The following is a 21,773-nucleotide window of genomic DNA, read 5'->3' as shown; positions in this document are numbered from 1 at the left end:
TCTCAAACCTTGCAGGGCGTTGTCAACCGTTCAGCCGACTCATGAAGAAGGACGTTCCGTTTGTATTGGACAAAGCATGCCACAATGCTTTTGAAAGCATAAAAAAGTATTTGTCAAGTCCACCTATCTTGGGGGCACCTGTGCCCGGAAAACTACTCATATTGTACATCGCCGCTCAGGAAAGTTCAGTTTGAGCACTCTTGGCGCAAGAGAGTGAATCCCAGAAAGAATGAGTGCTCTACTAGCTCAGCCGAACCCTCACCGGCGCCGAGTTGAACTATTCCCCAATAGAAAAGATGTGCCTTGCCTTAGTGTTCGCCATTCAGAAACTCAGGCATTACATGCATGCTTACATCATCCACTTGGTTGCTAAAGCTGACCCTGTCAAATAGTCATGTCCAAACCAGTCTTGACAGGGCGACTCGCTAAATGGGCGCTGCTGCTTAACCAATATGAGATCATCTACGTCCCAGCTAAAGCCGTAAAGGGACAAGTGCTAGCAGACTTTCTTGCCAATCACCCAATCCCAGTTGATTGGAAAATCTCAGATGACTTGCCTGACGAGGAAGTGTTTTACATCGACATCTTCCCGAGATGGACGATGTTCTTTGACGGATCTGCATGAGCAGACGAAGCAGGGGCATGAGTAGTATTCATGTTGCCACAAAGGCAAATATTACCTTATTCCTTTCAACTAAGCGAATTATGCTCCAACAATGTAGCTGAGTACCAAACACTAATCATCGGACTCCAAATGGCGATCAACATGGGAATCACAGCCCTTGAGGTATTTGGAGATTCCAAGCTCATAATCAATCGACTCGTAACTGAATATGAGGTGAGGAAAGATGATCTCATCCCATACTTCCAGCTGGCAACTCAACTGCTACAAGAGTTTGAGACTATGACACTAGAACATGTGCCAAGAAAAGAAAATTAAATGGAAGACGCTTTTGCCAACCTAGCCTCAAGCATGACATTAGGAGAAGACGAAGCTGCAGACGTGCCAGTCTGCCAAAGATGGGTGATCCCCCTCGTCACCGAAATATTACTGGATGATACAAATGTCATCTCGGTACTTCCAGTTGATGTTGAAGAGTGGAGACAACCGCTGATCGATTACTTAGAGCATGGAAAACTTTCAGACGATCCTAGACACCGCTCCGAAATACGTCAACGAGCACCTTGCTTCCTCTATTACAAAGAAACACTCTACCGACGCTCTTTCGAATGAGTACTTTTGAGATGCCTAGGTGAGGAAGAAGTTAATCAAGCCATGAAAGAAGCACACTCAGGCGTATGCGAGGCATATCAATCTGGACTAAAGCTACATTTCCAGCTCAAAAGAATGGGTTACTACTGGCCAACCATGGTGAAGGACTGCCTGGAACATGCCAAAAGGTGCCAAGCCTGCCAATTCCACGCCAACTTCATACACCAACCACCTAAGCCATTACACCCTACAGCTGCTTCATGGCCATTCGATGCATGGGGATTGGACGTCATAGGACCAATTACTCTGAAGTCATCTGTAGGAGAAGCTTACATCCTAGCTGCAACAGATTACTTCTCCAAGTGGGCTGAAGCCATACCCCTAAGGGAAGTAAAGAAGGAAACGGTCGTCCGTTTCATCAATGAGCACATCATCCACTGATATAGGGTGCCTCGCTACATCATCATTGACAACGGAAAGCAATTCTCCAACCGACTCGTGGATAAGCTCTGTGAGAATACAAGTTCAAGCAGCACAAGTCTTCCATGTATCATGCCCCGGCCAACGGTCTTGCAGAGGCATTCAACAAAACATTGTGCAATCTCTTAAAGAAGGTAATCGGCCGAACAAAGAGAGACTGGCATGAAAGAATAAGCGAAACACTTTGGGCAAATCGGACTACACATAGGACTTCTACCCAAGCTACGCCTTATTCTCTTGTATATGGCGTGGAAGCTGTTCTACCGCTCGAAAGTCAAATCCCCTCATTGAGAATGGCCATACAAGAAGGCTTGACTGATGAGGAGAATGCAAAGTTGCGCCTTCAAGAGTTGGAAGCACTCAACGAAAGAAGGCTCGAAGCTCAACAACACTTGGAATGCTACCAAGCACGACTATCCAAGGCAATCAACAAGAAGGTCCGCCCAAGGTCTTTCCAAATTGGAGATCTTGTCCTCGCATTGCGTAGGCCTATCGTCACAACTCACAAGACGAAAAGCAAGTTCACATCAAAGTGGGATGGACCATACGTAATACAAGAGGTCTACACCAATGGCGCCTACTTAATCATGGCAGAAGACGGCTTGAAGATTGGCCCTATCAATGGAAGATTCTTGAAGCACTACTACCCCTAAAAGGCGACAACCAAAGCTCCTGGCCCGCAAGAGCATAAACTGTGTACGGCAAAATCATCATAAAAAAAAATGCATTTGAACTACTTTATGACTTGATCTTTACGTAGGCAACTTGAAATGTCAAAACTTCAAGTACAGTCACACCATCTAAAAAAAAAAAAAAAAAAAAAAACTCTTTGAAGAATGAAGAGCAAATTCAAGAATGTAAATACTTTATTTCTTTGAAAGAAGGAGTCGGCTCCAAAAGCCATATTACAAAAAAAAAAAAAAAAAAAAAAAAAAACAGAAGATACAACTTGAAAACTATGTCCCAAAAACTACGAAGACAATCTTCAAGCAAGCTTTCCAAAGTCTTCAAAGTCTCTGCCTCGGTGGGAGACAAGATGGGCAACTCCATAGTCATGCATTTCTCTCATTCTAGGCGTGAAATCTCCTTCTGGTACTGAGAAAGTGTAGTTCCCTGCTCCGCGATCACACTTTCAAGTTGCGATGCTTCGATTACCAACTGCTCTCGCTCTCTCGCCAACGCATCTAGACGCACCTGGACAGAAGATAAAGAAGTCTCTGTAACTGGATAATCTTCAGAAGCAGCTTGCTGAGAAAACTGGACTTAAGCCAGTGACGAGTTTATTGTTGCTAGCTGATAAGCTCTAACATCTGGACTCAACTTCTCCAAGGAATACTCAGTCGAGGTGGCCATAAGTTCGGCAATCTTGATCTTCAAGGATGAAGAGTTAACGTTAAGGTTGTTAATCACAAAAACAAGCTTCGACAAATCCTCATTGAGCAACGTAAGGTCTTCCAACGGGCACTTAGAAATCGTATTCTCTATATGGCTCTTGATATCCATTGTCGCACTAAGACTGATGCGATGGATGACTTGCTCAGTACCGCTAAGGTTCGGCCCTCTCAAAGAGATCTCAGAGCTAGCTGGCAAAGGTGTTGGACGTATGACGGGTTCTTGCATACCTTTACCTACAAATGGCAAACTTGGGAAGTTCGGCGGATTTGGAACAAGCTCTCCACCAGGCGGATCCCCGATCTCCTTGTTTGTAGGTAGTTCGCCTGCAAATAACATCTCCGTATAGGAATAAACATCTGCAGTTGCCAAATCAAAAGAACAAGAAGGCCCAACCTAAAGAAGACAAAGAAAGATGTTAGAAACGAAAGCCAAAATAATGAAAGCATAAGAAATCACGAGAGAAAATGAAGTACATACATCTCTTTCAAATGGCACACGGTCATCGAGTAGAGGAGGTCTAAACACTTCTTTCTTCTTATGACGAAAATTGACATCGCTATCAACCTGAGCATCCTTAAGTGGTCGCTTGTTTGAAACTTGTTGATGTTGTTGCAAAATAAATCCATCTTCGTGCGAGTCAACTTCATCTCCCACCTCTTCAGAAGCATCCAGATGTCGAGGAGACAAGCATGGGCGTTAAGGAGCTAAAACTACAGATCTATCTTGTAAGGGAGCCGTACTGGTGCAATCAAGAGCTACCACTTGCATAGGAACTACATGACAGCCCTCTCTTGACATATCATTGCCCGAGTGAGAAGAATTGGTACCACTTGCCATCCCCAAGTTCTTATAATATACCTTTGACCACCAACGAGCATAAACACGGGTCACTGGATTACTCTTGAACTCGTCCTTGGCTGGCAGCGTGATAACAACATTTATACATGAACGGGTACAAGACTCCCAATGCATATACATGGCTTGCAAGGATGCTGATTGGTTCTTTTCTTTCAGCTTGCCTGGCAAGTTTTGGACAAAACCAAATTGCCTGCTGAAACGGTGAGGACTATATGGCTGAAAAATGCATTGGTCTTCTTACCGCAAAGAAACAAACCCCGAATGAAGACTTATAAGATAAGACAAGTCTGACAAGCGGAGATGCGAATTATCTACGATGCCTCGCCACACCGAGCCAACTCTCGCTAAGGGGTCCATCCTCAAATCTTCACAACTTTCAAATAGCGCTTGTGCCTGCAAATCATCAAGGCTCTTCGCGGAGAGCACGCCAGAATACTTCGTCATCAAAGGCCCCATCTTGGCTGCCGTCTATGAAGAAGGCCTTGACTTGTCTAGAGTCGTCAAAGAAAAGTGAGTGCCAAAATATTCACCCAACCAACCATACATATAGTGGTAAGGAAGCACCGCAGCACGATCTTCAGTGCTTGCCGAGTTCAAAACAATGCTCAAACCATTGTAAATGTTGGCTAAACCGAAATAGCAAGGCTAAAAGACTCACCTGCAGCCATCTTGCTAGCAATTTTGAAAACTCCAGGACGAACTAAGTTGACGTCGCCTATCGGGAAAACAAACTTACAAAGCCAACAAGCTAAGAAATCAACTAGGTAAGACTCATCCACATGCTCTGATACTATGCCAAGATCCTCAAGCACTCTCAACTCGTCAGAAGAGCGGCGCCTGGTTGAGCCAATAACATCGGACGGGTCTGAGTCTCCCTTTGGCCTAGTGGTCTTGTTACGACAACTTTTCTTCGAAGACTTCTTATACCTCATGGCCTCCTAGTACCAAAATTGGATCCATGAGGAAATCCTCACGCCTGATTTACCTTGAACATCCTGGAAAAGCTTATGATACGCCCAAAACAAATAGCGGCAACTCGCAGGCAATCCTCAGCTGTTACAAAGAGAAAGTTCCTCTGCGCTGGGAACGACCTTGTCATAAAACTTACCATAGATCGGCAAGCCTCCTATCCTATGAAAATCCCACAGTGAAATTGACATATCCCCTTACGCCGTGTGAAGTGTGTTGGTCGCTGAACACCAATGCTCAAAGAACGCCCGAAGGATGGAAGGATGACGATCATAACCAAACAAAGATACGTACACAGCGTGGTAAAGGCCCACTTTAGTAAGCACATCTTTAGATCGGCTTAAGACATCTTCAAGCCACTCCCAATAAAACTCATCAAAGACAACTTCTCCAGTAGTCGACAGGGTACCATTCCAAGCCATGGCTCCACTGCGAATGTGATCACCAAGAAGCTTAAACAAGGCCAGATGATGGTCACGAGCACGGTGCGAATGATTCAAAATAAGAACCCTCAATGTGCACGCCTTTTTCTTCGTATTTGGTTGAACAACGTCTACCACCTCCCAAGATACTTCAGAAGACCACGACTTAATATGCATGGAATTGTCTTTCACGAGAAAAGCAAGCGCCTTAGGACCAGTTAGTGGCGGGTAAAGCTTCAACGTTGTTCCTTCATCTTGTGAATCGCCTTCTTTCGCAAGAAAGGTGATGGTGTTGTTCCTAAAACATTTGAAAAATACCATGATCGCAAATCAGCCACAAAACTTGAGCAGCACGACAAAGATGGCAGCTACATGATGGTCTTTCAAGGCACGCTACAGTGGCAAAAGAAACCAAAATCCTACGCAATCGCACTACGCAAACCCGCAGCGATTACGCAAGCAGTTTCTTGCATTGCACGTCGACGTCACCACCAAGAAAGAACTGTGACCAAAAGGCATTACGCAGGGAAGCCCCGCTGCAGGCTTTTGCACAGCACCACATGGCAGCGCACCATCGAGGGAAAACTATGGTCAAAAGGCACTACACAGCGAAACCTCGTTGCAGTCTCTTACACAAGCACACCCAAGGCCTGCTACCACAGCTCTTAAAGCTTCGCGAAGATCCTGGCATCAAGCTCTGCCTTCTCAAGGTTAAAAAATTCCTAACATTACAAATAAAGAAATCCATCAGTGGGGACACACACATTGTGCATAAAAAAATAAAAAATAAAAAAAAACATTATATTATGTTATATATATAGACATATGTGTGCACGGTTTGGTGATGGGACAAGTGCACAAAATCGAGATGGTGACAAGACGATCAACTTCCATACATATATATATATATATATATATATATATATATATATATATATGGCTTGAAAAGACGCAAATGGTGATGGTGATGGGACAAATATATATATACATATATGCATGGCTCAAAAGATGGAAGTGGTATGCACGGCTCAAAAGACATATATATATATACACATGTGACTCACCAAGTAAAAGCAGCATGAAGGAATTGCAGAGGGCAAAGTACATTATATTACATATATATATGTATGCACGGTGATAAAGCAAACTACAAAAGCGATAAAGCAAACTACAACAGCAGCTTTCTGTATATATATATACACTCAAGTGACTCACCAAGTAAAAGCAACAGCGCAGGATTGTTGGACAATGGTGCAGTGGCGATGCAAGGCAGCAAGCAACGCAGTGGCTGAAGCTGTGTAATGAGTGTACAAGCAAAGGAGCAGTCCCATATATATATATAACGGTCCCCGAAGAAACAAATGAAATGCGGTGGCTATTCAAAACGCAGGTCCGTGACTGTGCAAACTATGCAAACGACCACCCGTGCCTGGGAAAGAAAACCAAAATGAGAGGTGATGGGATGGTGCACTATGAAAATATGATTATGTACACACAAAAGAAAGTGCAAGCTACTGTTAGCAAGTCAAAAAAGAAGGAAAAAAAAAAGTGAAAATGGTGATAGAATGATTGAAAGGAAGAAAGTTTTCCGTAAAAAAAAAAAAAAGGGGTGAAAGAATAGTGTGCATCAGGCACCATCTAAAAAAAAAAAAAAAAAGTGAAAAGGGTGGTGGAGACATAATGATTAAAGGGAAGAAAGTTTTCCGTCTGAAAAAAAAAAGGGTGAAAGAATAGTGTGCATCAGGCACCATCTAAAAATAAAAAATAAAAAATAAAAAATAAAGTGTGAAAAGGGTAGGGTGGTGGAGACATAATGATTGAAAGGAAGAAAGTTTTCCATCTAAAAAAAACAAAAAGGGAGTAACACATCTTAGTCAGATATACGTTTTAGCACAACATACTAAATAAAATAAAGCATGTCCATTGATATCTCTAATAAATTACAAGTAGGGCTGGGTTTGGTTTGAAACGGTTCGGTTTTTAGTCAAAATCGAAACCGAACCGAAATTTCGGTTCGGTTCAATTTTTTTCGATTTTTTTTCGGTTCGGTTTTTTTCGGTTTTGATTTTTTTCGGTTCGGTTTCAGTCCGGTTCGGTTTTTTCCATGATATTTTTTTTTTAATTTGGAACAAATCTGCAACGATTGATTGCGAGCACTGAAGATGCAGAAACTTATTGGGTGTTGGTGCAAATGAATATGAACTGTAACAAATCTGCAAATCTGCACTGGAAGAAATCTGCAAATGAATACGAACTGGAACAAATCTGCAAATGAATACGAAAATTACAATATAAAATCCCAAATCCCAACAAATCTGCAAAGATTATAACATGCAAAATCCCAACTAATAATTAAAAGAAAAACCCATTTTAATTCAGTAAATCACAATATAAAATCCCAACAAATCTGCAAATGAATACGAAAATTACAATATAAAATCCCAACAAATCTGCAAAGATTATAACATGCAAATCCCAACAAATAATGAAAAGAAAAACCCATTTTAATTCAGTAAATCACAATATAAAATTATAAATCATATTAGTTTTTGATTCGAAAATTACCTGTGAGAGATCGGAAAACCCGGATTCGAATCTTCCAATTTAGAGGGGGTTCTGATTCGAAAGGGGCGAGGGAAAATCATGGTTTGGAAGAAGGAATCCGTGAGGAGGACATGAGAAGACTGAAGAGAGAGTGATTTGGAGGAAGAGAGGAAGGAGAGAGAGAGAGAGAGAGAGAGAAAGAGAGAGAGAGAGGCTGAGGAAGCAAAGGCAGAGAGAGGAAGCAGCGGATGAGTGTTTGAAATCTGAAATGGGAAGTGAGATAAAGTGTAGACGGCTAGGGTTTGTAAAGTTTAAGAAATTTTATAAAGCATTAAATACAAGAAACCTATAAATATTGTACTGGTACAATAATAACAACTCAAAGCCTACAGTCAAGTTGGCTTGCTGCAACTAATCCTAAGCTATAGGGAAGGGGTTCAAACCCCGGCGCCTACATGTTTTTTTAGAATTTATATATGATTTTTTTTTCGGTTTGGTTCGGTTCGGTCCGGTTCGGTTTTCGGACCTCAAAAACCGAAACCGAACCAACCAGATTCGGTTCGGTTCGGTTTGGCAGTTTCGGTTTGGTTTTTTTTCGGTTCAGTTTTTTTCGGCTTCGGTTCGGTTTGGTTTTCGGTTTTTTTCGGTTTTCGGTTTTTTGAACCCACCCCTAATTACAAGTGCGTAAAAAAAATAAAAAATAAAAAATAAAAAATAAAAAATAAAAAAAACAAAAAATAAAAAAGGAGCCTTCACAAATGTCACTTATGTGAAGCCTCAGTACTTGAAGCCTTAGTACTCGGCGGAGCCCTAGAAGAGGGAGGCATTGGAGATGGATTATTCAGAGCCTCAATACTTGGTCGAACTCCAGATGACGAAGGCAACAGGTGCCTCTGGAATACATCCACAAATCTTCGATTGTCACTTTGAATCCGACCTTCGGAGTCCAGCAACTGATCAAGCTTCCTCTTCATGCTCGTCGAATAATTATTTGCAAGCACATGCAACTCTCTATTCTCATGCTTAAGCTGTCTGATCACTTGATTGAGAGCTGCCACCTCAGCTGTCAATGATTCAACTTGGCAAGTTCGAACAAGTAAGCGTTGACCCATGTTGGAAACAGAGTTCGCACACTGGACACTGAGAGCCTGGGACTCTCGAACAGCTAATTCATCGGACCGTCGTGAAAGTATCCTATTATCTTTATGAGTGATGAGGTTCCTAGCTACAACCGTAGCCGTTGCTGCATCCCTCATTACAGAGTCTTCAAATGTAAGAGGGCCATTAGAAGATGAGAAGGACAGGCGCCATATATTACCCTGACGCGGTGCACCTGTGTCACTATTGAGACTCAAATCTAGGCAAATGTTAAACAGGTTAGCCATTTCCAAAAAGATGGTAAAAGAAAAGGGTTGAAGTGAGTAAAATCTTAGAAATACAGCAAAGACAATTGTCAAAGGCGGACAATCTTCAAAGTGTGCATGTTGAATGCAATTGACACCTCTTTAAAAAGAAGAGGCAACATAACCACTTGTTCAAAAAAAAAAAAAATCGAAGAGACGCCACTCCTCGAATTTCAAAACCCAGATTTTCCTGCGTAAAATCCATCAACACTTTTCAGACGCAGTTTCAGCTTTCGGCTATCACGTCCAACTTTGCCAGAGAGCACTGACAAAGTTGAAAACGTGTAGAGTCCATCATACCTACCTACCCGACTTTTGGCCGACAAAGCATGGGAGACAAGGCCACATCCACCCTGCCACTTGCTGTTGAGAGCTCACCATATAATTCGACCTCCATCCTCTATAGCAAGACACATATCCAACTTCTCTTCTTCCTTGCCGAATGTATCCGCAACCAAAACTCAATTTTCTTCCTCCTTGAAAATACAAACGCCTAACTCTTCTTCCTTGCCAAGAATACATCTCCAACTAAAACCTCTTGACACACTCAGTTTTCTTCCTCCCTGGAAACGCCTTTTCAACCAAGTCACACCGGAGCAAAGGTGTCTCATATCACTAGGGTTGAGAGCAAGAGTATCTCATAGCATGCTTTCTCCCTATCCTTTCCTTTGTCCTTGTTCTTACCTACAAAGACAAGGATAAAGAAAGCAATATGTCAGAACCTCCACTCAAGCTCTTGGTAAGGAACCAACTGCTTGGAACCTTTCCTGATTGCTCACCTAGCACTGCTCTCGAAGTACCCATTATCTCAACATCTTATGCTTCTAGAGAAGATACCACATCTGCCGGGAGAACAAAAGAGGCGAGTGAAAATGATGCATCAAAGCATGTGGAGACAAGCTCAACAAATACATGTGATGATCATCCGCTACTTCTTTAAAAGCAAAAGTATCTCATATCAGCAGGGTTGAAAGCAAAGGTATCTCATATCATGCTTTTTCCCTATCATTTCCTTTGCCCTTGTTCTTGCCTGTAGAACAAGGAGAAAGGAAGCAATCCGTCGGAACCTGAAATTAAACGTCTGATCAGGAACTGATTGCCCGGAACCTTTGCCTGGTTGCTTACCTAGCGTTGCTCTCGAGTACTCATCTTCAACTGTTGACGGATCTCGAATTTCCTCAGCAAATATTTCAAAACAGTTGATATGGTGTTGGCTCTTTACACTGAAGCTACCAAGCATGGATAAGTGGCTGAAAAGTGATGCTCTGAAGGACCATTTAAAGGCAAAAGGTTGCGCACCACTTCGGCTAGGCGAAAGAAACAAGCAAAGAAAAAATGCAGCACGATGAGCCGGAACAAATCATTATGGCAGAACACCCTTCTCGGCAAAACTGCATAATCCAGACGAAGGGGTCTAAGTCAAATCCAAGCCTGCCATAGTTGCTATAATCAAAGAGCTCGAGAAGCTTCAACAACCTTTCGCTGGCATTATCGCCAAAGAGCAAAGTCTTGATAATCCTTAAAGATCAAGTCACCAACTGGAAGAATAGCCCATTAATCTTGAAGATCATACTGTTGACCAAACTGCTCAGGGTTCATATGAAAATGCTGCGAACTTCCTTGATCTTTCAAAGCATGCATGTCCTGAAACTGCTCGTGGTCATGTTTAAGTTCGAGATCAAGCCTCGACGGCCCTTAAAGAAATCACAAGTCTGATTCAAGATCAAGTGGCCACCACCCTTGAATCAAATCCAGTTCAAGATTAAGTCTGTGGAAAGTCCTTTGGAGGAAACCAGAAAACCCTCCAGCCTAGTTCAAGAATAAGTCTGTGGAAAGTTAACAATTAGAGGAAACCAGAAAATCCTCCGAACCAGTTCAAGATCAAAGTTGTGGAAAGTCAACAAGCGCAACAAAATACGTGCCGATTCACCCACTACCAAAGCAAAAGATCATCTACCACATGAAGCTCCTTGTGGTCCAATTTCAACCTTTAAGATCAAGCCTCAACGACCTTTGAAGAAATTTCAAACAAAGTTCAAGATCAAGCCCCAACGGCCTTTGAAGACATTACCAACCCAGTTCAAGATCAAGCCTCAACGGCCCTTGGATCAACATCTACAGTAAGGGACTTCAAAACACATCTTCTACACGTGACAAGCACATGTATACGACGCGCCTTGAAGTGGGGGCATTTGTAGACATCGAAGTTTCGGTAAAATAAATGTTGATCAATAATTAAAATTTCAATGTTTGTGTGTCACATAAATTTTACACATAGCATGTGACTAAACGAAAAATCAAAATAAATCGGAAAAGTTATCAAACGGGACACGTGTCAACACTTGGCAGAAATGATTTATTTCATCTAATTATTTAAATCCAAAAAATCAAGTTTTGGAATTCTATAAATAGGAGGCCAAGGCATTCTTTTTGGAGACGAATTCATAACCAATTCACCTCACACCACAACCTTGAAGCTTTGAAACTCCAAAGCTCCCAAGCAAATCCCGAAGGATCAAGAAAGCTTTCTTCGTTCTTTGTCAAAATCCTCATTCAAAATCAAGGCCTAACGGCCCTTGAAGAACTTCCACTAATTTAAGATCAAGCCCCGACGGCCCTTGAAGAAAGTGTCCATCATTCATCATTTGTTCATCCCTAGATCAAGCCCCGACGGCCCTTTGGATCAACAATGTCAACAAATCCGCACAACTATTTATCCCAAGATCAAGCTCCGACGACCCTTTAGACCAACAACATCAAATCCACCCATTACAAAGATAGAATCAGAGGCTAAATTTGTAAAAGAGATTGTAACCCCTAAATCATCAATACAAATATTATTTTGTACACGTGTTCTTGTCTCGTTCATCGCAGGAATTTTTGTGTTTACAGGGGCGTTCGCCCCTCCGCTCGTCGAAAAACAAAGGTAGGAGCGACGCTTGAACCCCCCTGGTTCTATCGAAAACTGGGGAGCACCGGGTTCTGAAACCAGAAACAGAGGTAGCTCTCAGGGAAGACGACGGGGAGGGTTTTTTTTTTTAATTTTAAAATCCAGGCCAAAACAACGTCGTTTTGGGCCTGGTAAAAAAAATTTAATTTTTTGGTAAACGGCGTCGTTTTGGTTTACTGAAATAAAAAAAAATATAAACGGGGGGACCACTTGTCCCTATCCCCATCTCAATCCCCATTCCGTTTCAAATTAAAAACCCTTCACCCTTTTCCCCATATCCCATCCCGTTAGTCCCCCCACCTTTTCCCCCCTTTCCCCCCTCCCCACACGACAAAACCTTTTGTAGACTGTAGCAGATTTCACTTTCCATTGGTTGTTGGCCACCAAGACCAGACACATCAGTCTGCAACTACAAGCACAGCCACTCCAAATTCCAATTAAGGTAATTTTTTTAATTTATTTCAAACCCTAATTGATTATTGAATATAAATTTTTGTTTAATTGATGTAGGATTATAGGGTTATACATTATATGGTTATTGATTATAGATTATTCATATGAATACTATGATTATTGATTTTTTTTTTTGAAGTACATAAAAGAAGATTGATACATAATATATACATTAACATAATGAACCCCAATTCAACTAACTAAAACCTCATTCAAATGCATTGTTGGTACTTATTAATTACATTCGTAGTCTACATACTCTACTGTAGAATAAAAATTGATTATTCATATGATATGATTGTTGGTACTGATTAATTAAATTCGTAGTCTACTCTAGGACTAAAAGTCTAAGATATATTTGTTTTTCTTTCGTTATACAGTTACGTAAAGAAACAATGCTTAATTCCTTCTCCAAATATTCCGGATAGTCCTCCTTTTCCTTCAAATATTCCGGGTAGTCCTCCTCCTCCTTCTAGTATTCCGAGTAGTGCACAACAAAGTGAGATTACTGAGTTGGATGAAATATTAGCTAATCTTCTGGCAGACCCTGGACTGAGACGTCGAATGCTTGATTATCCACTTAATTTTCGTGAAGCAATTCGTAGATACTACCTTCAAAAGGAACCTTGTCCACCTAAGTCTCACATCATGCCAAGGAAAGCTAGCGACAATCGATGTTTTATTACAGGTTGGTTTGATAATTTTAAGTGGTTGGAGTATAGTATAGTAAAAGATGCTGCATTTTTCCGTTATTGCTATCTTTTTAAATGTGATTTTGATAAAGTGGGTGGTAGTGGAAGTGATATCTTCACTACAAAAGGGTTTACAAATTGGAGGAAAGGACCCGAAAATTTTCGAGTCCACGAGGGAGGTGTTGGAAGTCTTCATAATAAAGCTATGCAACAAGCTAAAGACTTGATGACACAAAAATAACACATTGAAACATTTGTGATCAAGCAAACTGATGAAGCTCGCGTTAATTATCACACTTTACTGAGTGGAGCACTTGATTACACAAGATGGTTGTTGCGACAAGGTTTGGCTTTTCGTGGGCATGATGAATCTTTGAAATCGAGCAATAGGGGTAATTATATAGAGCTTATGCAATTTCTTGCCGATCATAATGAGAAAGTTAGAAAGGTTGTGTTTGAGAATGGTCCCAAGAATCTCAAGTATACTTCTTCCGATATTCAAAAGGATCTTGTTCGTGCTTGTGCTATTGAAACTATTAATGCAATCACTAAAGATATGGAAGGTACATTTTTTTCTCTTTTGGTTGATGGATCACGTGATGCTTCCAATAAAGAGCAAATGGCGGTGGTATTGCATTATGTGAACAAAAAAGGAGAAACAATTGAAAAGTTTTTGGGTGTTCAACATGTCTCCTCTACAACTAGTAGCTCACTTGAAGAGGCTATTGAGAGATTGTTTGCTACAACAAATTTGAGTATGTCCAAGTTATGAGGACAAGGCTATGATGGAGCTAGTAATATGAGAGGTGAGTTAAATGGTCTTAAAACAAAGATTTTGAACAAATACCCTCAAGCATTTTATATTCATTGTTTTGCACACCAACTCCAACTAGCTCTTGTATTTGTGGCAAAGGAAAATGAGGATGTTGCCAATTTCTTCATCAATGCTAATAGATTGGTGAATCTTATTGGATCTTCGTGCAAGCGTCGCGATGCATTGAGAGAGAAACAACAAGAACAAATTCAAAAAGCTCTTCATCTTGGTAATCTTGAAATGGGTAAAGGGTTAAATCAAGAAAGTAGCCTCATGCGTCCATGTGATACACGGTGGAACTCGCATTATGGTACTATAGTAAGTATTATTGTTGTGTTTGAAGCCGTGGTGGAGGTGGTTGAATGGATTAAAAGTGATCGCAACCAAGATAATCTCGGTGAAGTTACTGGGTTATTCAAAGACATACAAACTTTTGATTTTGTGTTTCACCTTTTCTTGATGAGACTTATGTTGGGAATTACAAATGAGTTATCACAAGCATTGCAAAAGAAAGATCAGGATATTGTGAATGCGATGGCGTTAGTGGAAGTATGCAAGCAAAGACTACAATCCTTGAGAGATGATGACTTTGGGGACTTGTTGCATGATGTAGAAAAGTTTTGTGAGGAGCATGATATTGTCATTCCTAACATGGAGGATTTGCATTTCGTACCTGGAAAATCAAGGCGTAAAGCTCCAAAAATCACAAACTTCCATTACTATCGTGTAGACCTCTATTTTCAAGTCCTTGATATGCAACTAAAGGAATTGAATGATCGATTCAATGAGGTAAACACCGAGTTGCTTCTTTGTATGGCATGTTTGAGTCTAGTGAATAATTTTGCATCTTTTGACAAAGAAAAAATTGTTCGTTTAGCCCAACTTTATCCTCAAGATTTTGATCGTATGGACCTCATGAATCTTCCAATTCAACTTGACAATTACTTTCAAGATATGAACATGCATAGTGAGTTTTCATCATTGAGAGGAATCAGTGATCTTGCAAAAGAGTTAGTGAAGACTGGGAAGTGTGAAAGCTATATGTTAGTGTATAAGTTTCTTACATTGGCTTTCACTAGTAGGAAAAACACTTTGCGCGACGTACGCACCTCGTCGCGCAAAGTCAAAAATTGTTGCCTAAAGGTATGCGCGACGTAACATTCGTCGCGCGCTAACCGTCGCGCCAAGGCAGTGACGCTAGACTTTGCGCAACGTACAACCAACGTGTGTCGCGCAAATTGGCTTTGCACGACGCAGGTTGTACGTCGCGCAAAGTGGCTTTGCACGACGCAGGTCGTACGTCGCGCAAAGCCACTTTGCGCGACGTACGTCCTGCGTCGCGCAAAGCCCGCTTGTTCGTAGCGCAAACCTCTTTTTTTGGTCAAAAATGTATTTTTTTTTAATTTTTGATAAATATTGTAATTAAAGTCTGAAGAATAATTAGTTAACCAAGCAAAATTATTTAATTATAAAATATATGAAAATGTATATACAAGATGTCCGAACAAAAAAGAAAAAACTACAAGTGTACTAAGTTTAATACATCAGGCTACTAGGTATTGGCACGACAAGATGGCTCTGAGGTCGAAGGTGGAGCAAGATGAGGTGGTGGTAGCGAGATTTGGAGGCCGGACATCTGTATGTCTTGTACAAGGTCTCTCACCATCCCGGCATAGTTCCTCATCTCCTCGTCCTAGGCCCTCAGCTGCGCCTCAACTGCTCTTCCTAGATCGCAAGCTGACCCTTTAGCGTTGTCACTTCCTCCTTTAATGCATCAACCTCTGCACATATACGTGTTTAGGCATATAACACCACATCCTGAGGCATTCATTGCAAAGAGATGTATATAGTTAACAAGTACTATTATAGGACACAAAATAAATCCCATATTATATGATAGAGAGTGAGAGAAAAGGGGAGGAGGAGGAGCAAATCTGCTGCGAAGAATTTATACCTTTTCACAAAATAAAAACCCACGTCTATCGCTTTCAACTGATTAAAAAAAGATCAAAACCCTTCAACCAAAAACTGCAAAAGAAGAAAAAAATCAAATTAATAAAAACCAAACTAAACCAAATTCATAGCTTCGTTTTCACATTTTAATTTGTACAAGAAGAACACCTCCATGTTCATACACAAAACACACATACAGATGAACAAAATTGCAAAACTTTGTGAGAAGACCGAATGAGTCTGCGTGTATATACTGAAAGATGACATTCTGTTCTTTCAATATTTTATAGTGCACATAGAACAATGTATAAGCAAAGATGGCATTCTTACATCCTTCTAATTACCATTCAGCGTTTGATCAGATGTCTATTTGGTGTTTAGAGCAAGTGCAGAATTTTAAGAAATGCATTCGAGTCCTTCTGTAGCTATCATTTTCTCCATTGCTTCTCCTTAACAGAAATTATCACAAAAAAATAACTGAAAAGTTAACCAAGCCATAAGTATGTCTACGAATTTCATATCAGTCCATATACTCTGCTTCTCCAACAGATTTCATAATAATATAAAAGTTGATCCATCACTTCATAAATTAACAACACTTATCATTCGTCAAAATTGAAAAGATGCAAAACAATTTCATCATGGTCTTTCTATAAATGCCAACAAAGTGGGATCTACTTTATCTCCAAAATACCATGCTGTAAGACATATTACAGATTCCTGTTTTCCGAATTGACAAATTTGGAATTGAGAAACACCAAGTGAGGTTTGGAAAAGCATCAAACAAAGCATAGAGCTGTCTCCACGGCCCAATACTAGGAAGGTTTGCATTAGAATGTATCAGATTATACAGCTACCTCAACAAACATCATAAAAAGAAACTGCTATTATGCTCTTAATGAAAGAAGATTAAATCCATCCACTAAAATAAACAAAAAAAAAACTCCAAAAGAACTGGTTGGTTTACCTTGAACAAATTCTTTCCAGAGAAAACAAATTCTCCAAAAGAACTGCAATTATGCTCTTAATTACTCATAACGAAACAAAATTCTTTCCAGAGAAAACAAAGCAGTGTCACTTGCTCATTTACATGTGAAAGTAATCTGACTGAAAAAGAGTCCTGTACCCTGCCAAGGTGAAGGAAAAAAAGTGCTAAATAAAAAATCATAACAAATTTTCAACATAGGAAACTAACGAGTCGTATATTGCAATGTGAATTAATAATAACTTCTGCAGATGTTCCACGAGCATCACTTCAAGCAGATCAACACATGCCAGGCTGTTAAGGTGTTTCCCATCTGGAGCATTACACATTTCTTGCATTGTGTTGATCATGCCAACCCTCTGAGCCTGTTTAAATGGAAATGTTAATTAAAGATAACATAAGCAGAAGCCGCTTAACAGTGTGCTCAAATAAGGAAATGTAAAGGAAATATAGTGAGGACTCGTCTTTTCCCTAATTTGAATATTACTCTGACTGAGGAAGATATGGACTTACCTCGTAACCCCACTCTTTGTTCCTAATTAGTCCCTTCCTTACCCATGGACTTACCTCGTAACCCCACTCTTTGTTCCTAATTAGTCCCTTCCTTACCCATACACCTACAGAAGAAAAAGAAGAAACCAAAAAGTCCCTTCCACGGCCCAATACCCGATTCGACTCGTTCCGAGTCGGACTCATTGTCGTGAAACCCAGCTGCGGATGAGCTCGGAGAGGCAGGGGGAGTCGTAGTCGCCGGAGTGCTCGCTTCCTTTGCTGGCGTCACTAGGTCCGGAGCTGTATCCTCCTACGAGTCTATCTTTCACCCGGTCGTCGAGCGGCTAAGTGACCCGTTTCGATCTCGTTCTAACAAAACCAGTCATTGATGATCAAACAGTTTCTCCTTCCTACTTTTGTTTCAGTAAATCGAGGGAAAGAAAGAGGGAAAGAAAGAGAGGGAGATTTTGGGTCTGCGGTGAAATGTTCAAGATTGGGTTCGAAAGAAGGGGAAAGAAGGAGGGAAAGAAAGAAAGGGAGATTTGGGGTCTACGGGGAAAGAAGGAGGGTTCAAGATTGGGTTCGAAAGAAGGGGAAAGAAGGAGGGAGGGTTCAGATTGATCACAACTCAGAAATAAAGAGGGAAAGAAAGAGGGAGGGTTCTGGTTTGGGGAGAGAAAGACCGAGTGAGCGAACGGGAGAGAGAGGGCGATATGAGCGAGAGGGAGAGAGAGGGTGATTCACCTGCGTGAGAGAATGAGGGAGACCGAGTGAGAAGAGAGAGTTCGAGTTTATCACAGATAGCGAAAATTTAAACAAAGCGCCTATTTTTAACAAGTGCACCGCCAAAATTATCACACATTGCGCGACGCAGGTTTACCTTTTGACGTCGCGCAATGGGTTTTTGCGTGACGAGTGCACGTGGCGTAGGTAAGGTATTTTTTTTTTTTATAAATATTATAAAATGTACTGAAAATGTAATTTTACTGCCTTCAAATTCAATATTTTTTTACATAAAGCCCACAATAATATATTTTTGGGTAAAAGACTGTTTACTACCCTCATGTTTCGTGGTTTTCAACATTTAGTACATCATGTTTTTTTCGTCTCAGAGTCATACCTAAAGTGTAAATTTTGGGACAATCTCATACATTCGTTAGTCAAACTGTTAAGTTTTTCGTTAACTGTGACGTGGCGCACTGACTGGGCGCCACGTGTCATCCACGTTTTTTTTTTTTTTTTTTTTTTTTCTTTCTTTTCTTTTCTTCTTCTTCTTCCTCCGACTGCAACTTTCTGTTTTTTTTTTTTTTTTTTTTTTTTTTTTTGCTTCTTCCTTCCTTCCTCCTTCCTTTCCCTTTCTTCCCCTTCTTCCTTCTTCTTCCTTCTTCTTCCTCCGAAATCTGGGGAATGTTTTTTTTTTTTTTTTTTTTTTTCTTTCTTCTTCTTCCTCCTTCTTCCTTCCCTTTCTTCCTTCTTCTTCCTTCTTCTTCTTCTTCTTCCTCCGAAATCTGGGGAAGTTTGTTTTTTTTTTTTTCTTTCTTTCTTCTTCTTCCTCCTTCTTCTTCTTCTTCTTCCTCAAAAAAAAAAAAAAAAAACACTTTTATCTTTTCTTCTTCCTCTTCTTCTTCTTCTTTCTCTTTCCTCCTTCCTTCTTCTTCTTCTTCTTCTTCTTCTTCTTCCTCCGAATCTGCCCATATTCAATTTTTTTTTTCCTCCTTCTTCTCCTTCTTCCTTCCCCTTCTTCGTTCTTCTTCTTCTTCCTCCGAATTTGGGGGAAGATGAAAGTGTTTTTTTTTTTTTTTTTTTTGAAGAAGAAGAAGAAGAAGAAAGAAAAAAAAAACATTCCCCAGATTTCGGAGGAAGAAGAAGGAAGAAGAAGAAAGAAAGGGAAAGGAAGGAGGAAGGAAGGAGGAAGGAAGGAGGAAGGAAAAAAAAAAAAAAAAAAAAAGCAGAAAGTTGCAGTCGGAGGAAGAAGAAGAAGAAGGAAGAAGAAGAAAAGAAAAGAAAGAAAAAAAAAAAACGTGGATGACACGTGGCGCCCAATCAGTGGGCCACGTCACAGTTAACGAAAAACTTAACAGTTTGACTAACGGATGTATGAGACTGTCCCAAAATTTACACTTTAGGTATGACTCTGAGACGAAAAAAACTTGATGTACTAAATGTTGAAAACCACGAAACATTAGGGTAGTAAACAGTCTTTTACCCTATATTTTTATAACAATTACAATAAATTTAAAACTACTAATAAATATACATGTTTTTCAATTTCTTAAGTGTTATACGTATAAAATAAATAAATTTAAATTTACTTAATATATTTATACACACATACCATTGAAATTGATGAGATACGCATTGTACGAAACTAATTTGAACGATCAAACCGTCAAACTTTTTTGTATATACTTCGAGATCGCATACACCAAAAATTGCAAAAAAAAAAACATTAAGAGATTAAGTAACGGGACAAAACTTTGCGACGGTTATAAACGAAAAATCACGATTTAACGGTAGTTTTAACTCCGATTTTAATGATTTTTTACAGCTACACTCATTGATCCTATATGAATACAATGAACTAATTCGATCGTCAATTTAGAATATTTACACAAGTGGATACCACAAAATCTTTATGTTATACTTAATGAAAGTATAAATAAACTCTAAGTGTTAATGAATCTATCATTTTGATGGGATACGCATTCTATGAAGCTAATTCCAAGGATCCAACCGTCAAACTTGTTTGTATATGCTTTGAGATCACATACGCAGAAAATCGAAAAAAACAAACATTCAAAGGTCGAGTAACGGGACAAAACTCTTCAACGGTTATAAACTAAAAATCACGATTTAACGGTAGTTTTAACTCCGATTTTGATTATTTTATATACCTACAGTACTTGATCCTATATGAATATAATGAACTAATTCGATCATCAATTTAGAATATTTACACAAGTGGATACTACAAAATCTTTATGTTATACTTAATAAAAGTATAAATAAACTCTAAGTGTTAGTGAATCTATCGTTTTGATGGGATACGCATTCTATGAAGCTAATTTTAAGGATCCAACCGTCAAATTTGTTTGTATATGCATCGAGATCACATACACAAAAAATCGTAAAAAAACAAACATTCAAAGGTCGAGTAACGGGACAAAACTTTTCGATGGTTATAAACCAAAAATCACGATTTAACGGTAGTTTTAACTCCGATTTTGATTATTTTTTATAGCTACACTCTTTAAATCTATATGAATACAATGAACTAATTTGATCGTCAATTTAAAATATTTACACAAGTGGATACCACAAAAGAAAAAGGCAATGTAAGAACCCAAAAAAAAATAAAAAATTAAAAAACAGAAGACTTTGCGCGACGTAGGTACCGCTGCGTCGCACAAAACGGATTTGCGCGACGCAATTATACCTACATCCCGCAAAGTCTTCTGTTTTTTTTTTTTGGCCCTTTTGCTTATAAGTACAAAATAAATAAATGAAAATATACTTAGTAAATACATATACCATTGATTTTGATGGGAAACGTATTGTACGAAACTAGTTTGAACGATCCAACTGTCAAACTTGTTTGTATATGCTTCGAGATCGCATATGCCAAAAATCACAAAAAAAAAAATTTAGAGATCAAGTAACGGTACAAAACTTTTTGACGGTTATAAACAAAAAGTCACGATTTAACGGTTATTTTAACTCCAATTTTGATGATTTTTTACAGCTACACTCTTTAACCCTATATGAATACAATGAACTAATTCGATCATCAATTTAAAACATTTACACAAGTGGATACCACAAAAGAAAAAGGCAATGCAAGAACCCAAAAAAAAAAAAAACTGAAGACTTTGCGCGACGTAGGTACCTCTGCATCGCGCAAAATGGCTTTGCGCGACGTAGTTGTACCTACGTCGCGCAAAGTCTTCAATTTTTTTTTTTGGCCCTTGTGCTTATAAGTTATAAGTACAAAATAAATAAATGAAAATATACTTAGTAAATACATATACCATTGATTTTGATGAGAAACGCATTGTACGAAACTAGTTTGAACGATCCAACCATCAAACTTGTTTGTATATGCTTCGAAATCGCATACGTTAAAAATCACAAAAAAAAAAAACATTTAGAG

The 21,773-nt window shown here is 39.6% G+C and overlaps 2 protein-coding genes across 9 annotated transcripts; one reads left to right on the top strand and one right to left on the bottom strand.

Annotated features, from left to right (window-relative positions):
- The first annotated feature begins 13,788 nt into the window (after nt 1-13,788).
- On the top strand, nt 13,789-15,637 carry LOC126618103 (uncharacterized). The gene is made up of 3 exons (XM_050286199.1): nt 13,789-14,134; nt 14,273-15,236; nt 15,622-15,637. The coding sequence occupies exons 1-3, from the start codon at nt 13,789-13,791 to the stop codon at nt 15,635-15,637; spliced, it is 1,326 nt and encodes a 441-aa protein (XP_050142156.1).
- LOC126618403 (uncharacterized) lies at nt 15,638-18,405 on the bottom strand. Of its 8 annotated transcripts, XR_007621691.1 has the most exons (6): nt 17,798-18,405; nt 17,699-17,748; nt 17,375-17,496; nt 17,114-17,273; nt 16,148-16,221; nt 15,638-16,011 (listed from the first exon to the last, which is right to left on the bottom strand). XR_007621691.1 is itself a non-coding variant. In XM_050286455.1 (3 exons), exons 1-3 carry the CDS (start codon nt 17,825-17,827, stop codon nt 17,171-17,173), a joined length of 408 nt encoding a protein of 135 aa, XP_050142412.1. In that variant the 5' UTR covers nt 17,828-18,405; the 3' UTR covers nt 15,638-17,170. The 8 variants fall into 8 exon arrangements, 1 of the variants encoding a protein (XP_050142412.1); XR_007621689.1 differs by having other exon boundaries at nt 17,699-18,405; XR_007621690.1 differs by having other exon boundaries at nt 17,375-17,748.
- Between the last annotated feature and the right edge of the window lie 3,368 nt (nt 18,406-21,773).

The sequence above is a fragment of the Malus sylvestris genome, chromosome 4 (assembly GCF_916048215.2).
Source record: "Malus sylvestris chromosome 4, drMalSylv7.2, whole genome shotgun sequence".
NCBI classification, from domain to species: Eukaryota; Viridiplantae; Streptophyta; class Magnoliopsida; order Rosales; family Rosaceae; genus Malus; species Malus sylvestris.
This window is presented reverse-complemented; position numbering and strand designations above follow the sequence as displayed.

What these genes read in the sequence shown, in the direction of transcription:
- LOC126618103 (XM_050286199.1), top strand. Translation starts at nt 13,789, where the DNA reads ATGCAATTTCTTGCCGATCATAATGAGAAAGTTAGAAAGGTTGTGTTT. An exon ending in GTTTGCTACAACAAATTTGA is followed by an intron (nt 14,135 to 14,272) that starts GTATGTCCAAGT and finishes AACTCCAACTAG; the next exon opens with CTCTTGTATTTGTGGCAAAG.
- LOC126618403 (XM_050286455.1), bottom strand. Translation starts at nt 17,827, where the DNA reads ATGAGTCCGACTCGGAACGAGTCGAATCGGGTATTGGGCCGTGGAAGG. An exon ending in ACAAAGAGTGGGGTTACGAG is followed by an intron (nt 17,497 to 17,644) that starts GTAAGTCCATAT and finishes CCATTTAAACAG; the next exon opens with GCTCAGAGGGTTGGCATGAT. An exon ending in CTCGTGGAACATCTGCAGAA is followed by an intron (nt 17,274 to 17,374) that starts GTTATTATTAAT and finishes TCACCTTGGCAG; the next exon opens with GGTACAGGACTCTTTTTCAG.